Here is a 10223-nt window from a genome sequence, read left to right on the forward strand (position 1 = left end):
CGCCTCGGAACACTTCAACCCCAGGACATCAATGTGGACTTCACCAGTTTCCTATTTCCCCTCCCCCACCTTACCCCAAATCCAACCTGCCAGCTCAGCACCGTCCCCATGACATGTCTTATCTGCCTATCTTCCTTCCCACCTATCCTCTCCGACCTATCACCTTTATCCCCACCTCCATCCACCTATTGCATGTTAGTTACCTTCTCCCCAGCTCCACCCCCCTCCCATTTATCTCTCCACCCCCAAGGCTCCCAACCTCATTACTGATGAAGGGCTCCTGCCTGAAACATCGATTTTCCTGCTCCTTGGATGCAGTCTGACTTGCTGTGCTTCTTCATCACCAGTCTAATCTTGACTCTGATCTCCAGCATCAGCAGTCCTCACTTTCACCTAGGCTTTCCATACTGTTCATTAAGGTACCTTCAGCATCTTCCATCTCAAAACATCCTGGTCTGTCAAAACCTGAACTGAGGTAGACAAGCAGGAGGCTGGAAGAACACAGCAAGCCAGGCATCATCAGGATGTGGAGAAGTCAATGTTTCAGGTGTGACCCTTCTTCAGGACTGGGGTTGTAAAGGGAGCTGCAGATAAAGGGGGTGGTGGGGTCAGGGTAGTGTGGTGTGGAGAGGGGTGGAGTGGTGAGGTAGGGATAGGTAAACACAGGCAGAGAGTACGACCTGGTTGGTTGATTAGAGGAATGAATCCGAGTGGTGGCTGGAAGGAAGGGCTAGTCAGAGGAATAGAAGAGAGGGGGAGGGGCTGGGAAGGGAATATGGGATGGGGAGGGAGGTTATTTGAAACTGGAGATCTCAATGTTGAGTCCTCCGGGCTGTAGGCTGCTCAGGTGGAAAATGAGGTGTTGTTCCTCCAATTTGTGGTCTGGTTCGTTGTGGCGATGTTGGAGGCCAAGATGGTCATGTCGGAAAGGGAGTGGGAAAGGGAATTAAAATAGACAGTGACTGGGAAGTCAGGCCAGCCCCTGCGAGCCTGGCTGAGATGCTCGGCGAACCGTTCCCTTAGTTTACATTTGGTCTTCCCGATGTAGAGAAAACCTAAACTAAACCAACAAAAAGAAAACGTGCATTTACGTAGTGCCGGTAACATAGTGAATTGTCCCGAGGTGCTTCACACAATAGTTAGCAAATATAATTCAACACGTACGGAGATATTCTGAAGATGTGTTTCCATTTCTTTGCTTTCCCATCCAAATGCCTCCCCATCTTTCCCTAACACTGTCTCTACCCCTCCCTCCCCCCATAACTTTCCTGTTGGCTCTGTTTCCCTGATCCAACCATTCACTTCATGGTGTGAAGAATGGTGATCTTCAAAAGTAACTCTCTAACTCTGTTTCTCTCTCTCTCTCTCTCCACAGACACTGCCAGACCTTCTGAGCTTCTCCTGCTCTTTCTGCTTTTTATTTCAGATTTCCAGCATCTGCAGGATTTTGCTTTCTTTAGGGAAATATTGGCACAGGTGGCCAAATGCATGGTCAAGAGATGGTTTTCAAAGAGGACAGAGAGTCAGAGGAATTTAGGGAAGAAAATTCCAGAGATTAAGATCCAGGCAGCTGATGGAGTAATGGAAACTCTGGATGTGCAAGCAATCCACTATCATCTCCAACTACACACCCCACCTTCTATCCCCCTCCTGCCTACTCCCATTGGCAAAGGAACCTGAAAAAGGGATGCCAACAATCTTAAGGCCAAGGACCAATTCTACATCCTGGAATCTCCTGGAAATGTGTGGGCGGAAATGGGGCTCAAAGATTAACTTATCAGCCATTTAAGGACCGGCAGAACCCCTGACCAGTGGAATTTCTGAGGTGGACAATGAGAGTGATTGCTGCTCACAGCTTGAGCCATGGTTCAGTGGGTAATATTCTGAATCAGGACACTGTTGGTTCAAATCCTGCTCCAGAGACAAGGGAACACAATCCAGGCTGACCCCCAGGAGTTTTGCACTGTCAGAATTGCGATCTTTCAGATCAGACCTTGTACTGAGTCCCTCATGGGGGAGGGATGGGGCAGGGAGGGGCATGAAGAAAGATTCCATGACTCCATTCTGAAGAGTAGTTGAGGAGTTTACTGAACTCAAATTCATCACTCTGCAAACACCACTGAAACAGTCAGGGGCAATGCTGGTGTAGTGGTACTGTCACTACTGAGTAATTCAGAGGCTCAGGCTGATACTCCAGTAACAGGAGTTCAAATTTTGCCACAGCAGGTGTTGGAGTTTAGATTCAATGAATGCATTTGGAAGTGAAAGCTAGTCCCAGTGATGGTAGGTGTGGTGTGACCGTGGAAGTATTGTTCATTAATGCCCCTGGGGGATGGTATCTCCTATCCTTACCTGGGCTGGCCTATGTGTGATTCCAATGCCTCAGCAATGGGATTACCTCTTAGCTGCACTGAAATGGCTTTTCACTTCAAGGGCCAATTAGGGATGGATAACAAGTGCTGGCTTTGCCAGTGACCCCATGTTATCATAAGATACTATACCTGGGTTTTTTCTTAAAATGTATTCATGGGATGCTGGACCAGCATTTATGACTCATCCCCAATTGCCCAGGGGACAGTCAAGGATCAACCCCATTGCTGTGGATCTGGAGTCATGTGTAGGCCACACTAGGTAAGGATGGCAGTTTCCTTCCCTAAAGGATATTAGTGAACCAGATGGGGGTTTTCCCCTGACAAGTGGCAACAGAGTCATGATCGTCACTAGACTCTTAATTCCACATTTCGTTCCCAAATTGAATTAAAATTGCACAATCTGCTGTCCACCTATGACTCTACCAAGGCAGGATTTGAACCTCGGTCCCCACTGGCGTCTCTGGATTAATAGTCTAGTGATAACACTAGGCCACTGCGTCCCCTTAATTTGGAAGAGAGCTGCCTTGATATAAAAATGCAATGATGTACAGAAAGATCATGGTCGTACATTTCTGACATTGGTTGAACTCTTGAGGAGATGGGTCGCATCTTGGAAATCAATGACTTGGCTAGTTGCTTGCAAATCCGAAATGGATGGAATAGACAATGGAACAGACCTTAATGGCGTGGTTCCAGTGGATGGGATTTGCTCCCACTGATTGTGAACATTTCAATGGATTTGTGAATTGAAAGGCAATGTATTTAAATTAAAACATGAGTCCTGCCTAGGGATTTTAAAATCTGTCAACGAATTTGAATTAATTGTTGGAAAAGAAAGCATTTCAGTTCAGATTAATTTTGTTAACCACTTCAACCTTCAAATCTCCAGCGAGTCCAAATCGAGTTTCTGTTGACTTGTAATGTATTCCTTTATGTTTTGGTGTTATTCTGAGTAATTGTCATCTGAGGCCAAGATCTCCTCCTTGAAAGTTTACAAATCTGAACACAGTTTATCCACATGGACTCAGTACAACTGAAACATCTGTTCCTCCTGTCTGTAGAAAGACTTCCTCATACGTTACTTCCTTCACCCATGCTCTAGCTTTTAGTGATTAGTCCCCAAAGTCATTAGACTGTAAGATATAGAAGCAGAATTTGACTAACAGATTTGTTAAGCATGGTCCCCCCTTGACCAAGCTATGCTGATTCAGCCCTATTTCACCACGCACTTCCAAGTACTCCGCAAACTCATCCTTAATAATGGTCTTTGAAAGCTTATCAAAGACCAAAGTCAGACTAATCAGCCTATAGGGAGAAAAGTGAGCACCGCAGATGCTGGAGATCAGAGTCGAAGAATGTGGTGCTGGAAAAGCACAGCAGGCCAGGCAGCATCTGAAGAGCAGGAGAATTGACATTGAGCATGAGCCCTTCATCAGGAATGAATCAGCCCATAGTTTCCTGTCTTGTGCCTCCCTCCCTTCTTAAGCAGGGGTTATATTTGCCATTTTCCAGTCCTCTGGTATCCTCCCTAATTCCAGTCACTCCTGAAAGATCATCACCAGTACCTCCACAATCTCCTCACTTACCGAAAAAAAATTGCAAAGTTATGGTCTGGGCTGCTGACTTAAGAATGTTTTGAGTGGTCTAGTCTAGTCCATAACAAAGCATTCCCCTTTTCATGAAATACATTTGTTTAAATTAGCATTTAAGTTATGCAAGTTATCCAACATAAATGGTTAAACATAAAATGATTTATTAACAAAGTAGAATGTTCACTTTAATCGGTTCCACTTTCATAAGTCTCTGAACATGAATTGCACAGACTTTAAATCGTGCAGATTTCTTAAAGGTACACGTGCACATTGCAGTTGGCTGTTCGTATCTGCTCATCCCAGTGTGGTGTTCCTGTGGCAGTGTTGTTGCCATGGTAACTCCTGTTGCTGATTCACTTCCATTGTTGGGGAATGGTGGACCTCTGTCAAATGATGGTTGCTCTGTGCAGGTGGTGAGATGATGTCTTCCTGATCAGCAGACTGGGGTTTCTCTAGATGACCAAATGTGTAACAGCGTATCTGGTCATTCATTCATATTCATCACACGTAATTGAGATGACAATTGCACATTCCCAGTTGCAAGGTGTATTGATTCGTGTTAAGAGCTGTTGAATGTTTGCACTCTGACTTGTCATTCCTCAAGGAGGTTCTATTTCCTTTGTAAAAAATGCCACCTCTAGCTATCATGTTATAACTCTGTTATAAGAACAACTGTGCCCTTGATACTTTCAGGGCATGGTTGATCTGCACTGTGGTTTTATCAAAGTGAAATTTGATTTGATATTGTTTCACCTTGATTTTTTACTACTTCTAGTTTTTTTTTTTGCTATTGGAAGAGTAGTTTAGGGGTGACATGACATTAATCTTTGGACTGGACTAATTTCCCTGCGCTCATTCAGTGTATTTCTCTACTCAAAAGATCTTTGTCGAAAGTGAGGCTAGATTTTTTCAATTTCCTTATGAATCCTTCAACGATTTTCACTGTCGCCCTAGCCTTCACATTTGGCTGGGGATAGAGTGAAGATGATGTATGGCCTTGAATTTCACAGTTCTTTGCCATGAATTGAGGGTCATTGTTGCTCACTGCATTGCAGCAATAGCTGAAGTGTGCTTTCAGGAATTCTACAATCCCATCGCAAGTCATTCCTGTCATCTGCTCCAACTGCCAGTGGTCAGAATAGTAACCGACATGGTAAACAAGTTCCTACAAGAGTGAAGAGATCTATTTCCAAGCTCTGTCCAGGATGTCATGCAGTATAAACGCTCCTTTGCCTGCAGAGCTCAGTATCCATTACAAGCACTGCACTGGCTGATGTGGTAATTAATCTCATTGCTCATTTACACCAATGAAGCACTTCTCTTGCCTTCTTCAGAATGGACTCAATTCTTGATGGACAGGCTTCATCATTTCTTTTCCTGCCTCTTTCCTTAAGGAGACTATTTCCTTTGTACAGAGTGCCATCTCTGGCTATCATATTGTTTATCTTTGCCCCACACTCTTACAACAGCTGTGCCCTTGATACTTTCAGGCCATCATTTCATCAGTTTCCTGTGGCTCTTGCTGCTGAATTGACTTGATTGGAACAAGGTGTTTGTCTTTCAGACTCAATGTCTCTCTGGACTGATAACTTCCAGACTATGTCAAACTGTTGCTTCCCATTGAATCTGGAATGTTTCAGACTCGTCTTAGCATCCTGTATTTCCTTATAAAGCATCCTGTATTTCCTTTATAAGGAGAGGCTACACTTGACATCTTGTTGGCAATATATATCTGTTTCCCCTGCTCATATTTCATAACCAGATGAAATCTTTGCAAATACAGGAGCATTCGTTATAGATGTTTGGAGCAGATCAAACTGATTGGAGAAAAATGCTTTAAAGTGGTTTATGGTTGGATTCCACTGTCATGTTGTTATCTCTCCCCAAACATTATGGACATATATTCCTTTCCTCCGTGTGATGTCTGTTATTATATTTACATCCTGCCCTCTGGCCTTCATCTTCCTGCTGACTCTTTTTGCAAATGTTTCTTTTTTCCCCCCAGTATGTTGGTCTGCATCGTCTCTTAGAATAATGTAAAGCTATGTCTGTTCTCCAGTACACTGACTGTTATTGTCAACCTCAGTGCTTCTGCTTGTTAACTTTCTTGAGAAGTAGGGTTCTCCTTTCTCAGCAGATGTGCTCTCACAACAGAATCCTTTACACTTAGGCAACCCCCTCTGATGATATCATTGTTCAGTTCTCAAAACTCAGAATTCACCTAAATGTATCAGTGTGGCCATGTACTGATCAATAGTCACCTCCTCCTCTTCAATTCTGACTGTTGAATAAATATTGTTTGTATGTAACATTAAAACAGAGGTCAAAGTGTGTCTTCAAAATCTCTCCTGTGTTGTTTTCTGTTCCTCAGTCACATTTAAGCTGCAATACCTCTGCTTGCTTTCCCCAAGGGGATACTTAGATTGCAAAGCTTATATGTTCAGGTTTTTAAAATAAAATTCTGTTGCTGATTCATATTTAGTGTATTCCTCAGCAGTTGGAGAAAGTTCCAATTCTGTCTCGTATCTCCTTCCATTTCTACAGCAGCAGGAAATGGGAAATGCACAGTCATTTTGACCTAGCCAGTAATTGGAAGTTGCAGTCTGGTTCTATTTACTCATTCCTTGCTGTTTCTTTCAGTAGTTGGCTCTCTTACAGCTCAGAAAAATCCACCAATTTTCAGCTGCACCACTCTGACACCATGTTCCAAATGAGGTGTGTTTATTGGATGCCACAGGCTACACACAAAGGTGCTTACAGCAGAGGTTAGCTAGTACACAAAGTACCGTTGTATTTCTCCCACCATCATGAAAATGTGTCACTACTTCTAATGATTTATATATCAATACTCCCAGATTAGTTTACTCCTGTGGCCCAGACTCACTTTTCTCAAGCAGCATGTATTCACCTTTTTTCTTATTACTAAGATGTTCATGTTCAAGTCCATTTGCCAATTATAAATCTGTCACTGTTCAGAATATTTCAGATCCAAGGTAGATAACCTCAGTAAGTTGATCCCTGGTTTCACAGGATTGTTGCAGGAAGCGTATCAATGTTTTGCAGAGGGTCCCCAATGAGTATTCATATTAACAGGTGTGTCGGTTCTTGTAGGGAGTACTTGGGGAGTGTCGATATTTACAGAGGGACCCTGGGGAGTGTTTCTACCTCCAGGTGTTCTTGGGGAGAGTCGATATTTACAGAGGAACCTTGGGGAGTGTGTCTACCTCCATGATTCCTGGGGAGTGTCATTATTTACAGAGGGACCCTGGGGAGTGTGTCTACCTCCATGATTCCTGGGGAGTGTCATTATTTACAGAGGGACCCTGGGGAGTGTGTCTACCTCCAGGGTTCTTGGGGAGTGTTGATACTTAGAGGGGTCTCTGGAGAATATTGGTATGAACACGATGTCATTACAGGGGGTCCCTGGGGAGATCTGTATTTACAGGGGTCCCTGGTGTGAGTCTGTATTTACAGGGGTCCCCTGGGGAGTGTTTGTATTTACAGGGGCTGCCCAGGGAATGTCTGTATATGCAGGGGGTCCCCTGGGGAGTGTCTGTATTTACTGGGGATTCCTGGGAAGTGTCTGTATTTACGGGGGTCCCTGGGAAGTGTCTGTATTTAAAGGGGTCCCCTGGGGAGTGTCTGTATTTGCAGGGGGTCCCTGGTGAGAGGCTGTATTTATAGCAGTCCCTGGGGAGTGTCTGTATTTGCAGGGGTCCCTGGGGAGAGTCTGGATTTACAGGGGTCCTGAGGAGTGTCTATATTTGCAGGGGGTCTCCTGGGGAGAGTCTGTATTTACAGGCATCCCTGAGGAGAGTCTGTATTTACAGGGGTCCCCTGCGGAGTGTCTGTATTTACAGGAGCTCCCTGGGGAGAGTGGATATTAACGGGGGAACGGTATCCCTGGGGAGTGAGCGGTGAATTAGCTGTTCCACTGCACGAGTGAAGGAAGTTCAGAGAGCCACGGGAGTGGGTGATTGATGAGGAGTTGGAGAAAGAGCCTATTCAGAAATGTAAAACTGAACAGGTAGCTGCGGCCAATGCTCTAGGACTGGGGGGGGGGGGGAGCTGGTGACAGCGCCTGAAGGTGAGCAGGTCAAAACTACATCTCCCACAACACACTGAAGATGACAATACCCGGAAATGGAGATGAAAGTCTCAGTGCAGCGACAGGGGAAGAGATTCGATTTGCACGTTCCTCCGGGGGGGGGTGGGGGGAGAGGGAGCTGGAGGTCAGTGTGACAGAGACAGTCCCGGGGGGGGTTGGGGGGCAAGGTGAGAAAAGCAGGAAGGGGACTGGGGCTGCACACTGATGTCTCTGCAATGAAGGGTGCTGCATTGGAAACTGTCCTCTGCCCCTGTGGAGCTCAGGGACTTTTATGTCTGTGTGTGTGCGCAACGCTGTGTTGTTACGGGCTAATAATGTGAAGGATTGTGAACGTCAGTGTCGAGCTGGCTGTGCTCATGACTATCACAGCAGCAGCCGCAGAGGGAGCTGACACACACACACATACACAGAGGAACATCCTGCAGACTGCTCCTGACACTCACCAGCCTCAGAGAGAGAGAGAGAATTTCCTGCCATTCTCTCCCCTCCTCAGCCCCAGCTCTTTATTTTACGGGTTTTTTTGTTGTTGCTGCTGTTCTGACAGCGCTCTGGGTCTGTCCCCACGTTCCCCAGTGACTCCCTGGGTCATGGCCGGAGAACATGCTTTAGAAAGCAAGGGTTACTAATCCCTCCCTCCCTTGCCCTCCCAGCTGGGAGGGGGGAGAGGCTGAGGAGACATCTCCCCATCTGAAGGTGGAAGAGTTCTCATGTGCATCCCTGTGCCCTGGGCGGTAGTTAGCAGGGGAGGGTTGGGGTGGGTTTGTACGCACACGCACAGACAGGGAATGAATGGACCAGGCTGGAGTGAGTTAGAGTGAGCTGTGTCCCTCAATGTTCCGCCCTGGGGGCTGCCTGTTGCTCACCCTCTGCCTGTCCCTACTACTGCCTGCTGCTGCGGCTATGGGCTGTATTAGCAGCCTAGTGTGTAAACCCCGAGTCTGCCGTGAATCCATCTGTCTCAAGGAACTCTCCGCCACCATCGACACCAATCCCACGGTCATCGACGAGAGCTCGGACATTGTGCTCCGGTACCGGACCCCGTATTTCCGAGCGACCGCCCGGGTCTGTGTGCCTCCAATTCTCCGGGCCGAGACGTGGGTGGTCGGCTGGATCCAAGCCTGTAACTACATGGAGTTTTACAACACGTACGGGGAGCTGGGCATGTGAGTATGCGAGAGGCAACCGCTCTGTCTCTATGTCTCTGGGCACTGACTGGGCAGGAACTGGGCTTGAGCGGGCACCGACATCTGTCACTGAGTGGGGTCAGGGATCTGTCCCTGAGTGTTGGGTTGTTAGTGTGTCTCAGTAAATGTTAGACTGTAAGTGTGTCAGTGTCAGACTCTGTGTGGGAGGGTGTATGAGTGTTAGACTGTGTGTGAATGTGTATTAGACTGTATGCGTGTGTTAGACTGTATGTCTGTGGGTCAGTGAGTATTAGACTGTGTGTCAGTGAGTGTTGGGATCCCTCAGTGTGTGTCTGCAAGTGTAGAATGTGTGTATGTGAGCAATACAGAGTTTGTGAGAGAGAAAGTTTGTGTGTGATGGTTGAGTAAATGTGTGTCTGTATATGTGTGTGAGATAGTGAAGGAGATTGTGTGGGACTGGTATGAGCAATAGTTTGTGTGTACACAAGTGGTTGTGCTCATAAGTGAGTGTGTGAATGTGTGTGTCTGAGTGAGTGAAGGGATATGTGTGTACGAATGAGTGTGTGTATGACTGAGTGAGGGAGTGTGCATATGTGTTTGTGTGTGTGCGCCCGTGTGTGCATGTATATTTGAGAGTGAGTGAGTGAGTTCAAACACAGAAATTGTTGGAAAAACTCAGCAGATCTGGCAGCACCTGAGGGGAGAGAAACAGACTTAATGTTTCATGTCCAGTGACCCTTCCTCAGAACTCTGGACCTGAAATGGTAACTCTGCTTCTTTCCCCTGGAATGCTGTCAGACCTGCTGAGTTTCTCCAACAATTTCTGTTTGTTTGATTCAGATCTCCAGCATCTGGTTCTTTGTTTTATTTTAGTGACTGAGTGTGGGTGAGAGTGTGTGTGTGGGTGAGAGAGTGTGTGTGTGGGTGAGAGAGTGTGTGTGTGTGGGTGAGAGAGTGTGTGTGTGTGTGGGTGAGAGAGTGTGTGTGTGCGTGGGTGAGAGAGTGT

At 46.2% G+C, this 10223-nt stretch overlaps 1 protein-coding gene across 1 annotated transcript in view; it reads left to right on the top strand.

Moving 5' to 3' along the window:
• Positions 1-8231: 8231 nt before the first annotated feature.
• fam78ab (family with sequence similarity 78 member Ab) overlaps positions 8232-10223 on the top strand; it is a 34451-nt gene continuing 32459 nt past the window's right edge. Inside the window, exon 1 of the mRNA XM_043720553.1 lies at positions 8232-9235. Coding sequence (XP_043576488.1) covers positions 8904-9235 — 332 coding nt within the window. The 5' untranslated portion in view covers positions 8232-8903. The remainder of the gene's footprint in view (positions 9236-10223) is intronic.

The sequence above is a fragment of the Chiloscyllium plagiosum genome, chromosome 30 (assembly GCF_004010195.1).
Source record: "Chiloscyllium plagiosum isolate BGI_BamShark_2017 chromosome 30, ASM401019v2, whole genome shotgun sequence".
Classification (NCBI taxonomy): domain Eukaryota; kingdom Metazoa; phylum Chordata; class Chondrichthyes; order Orectolobiformes; family Hemiscylliidae; genus Chiloscyllium; species Chiloscyllium plagiosum.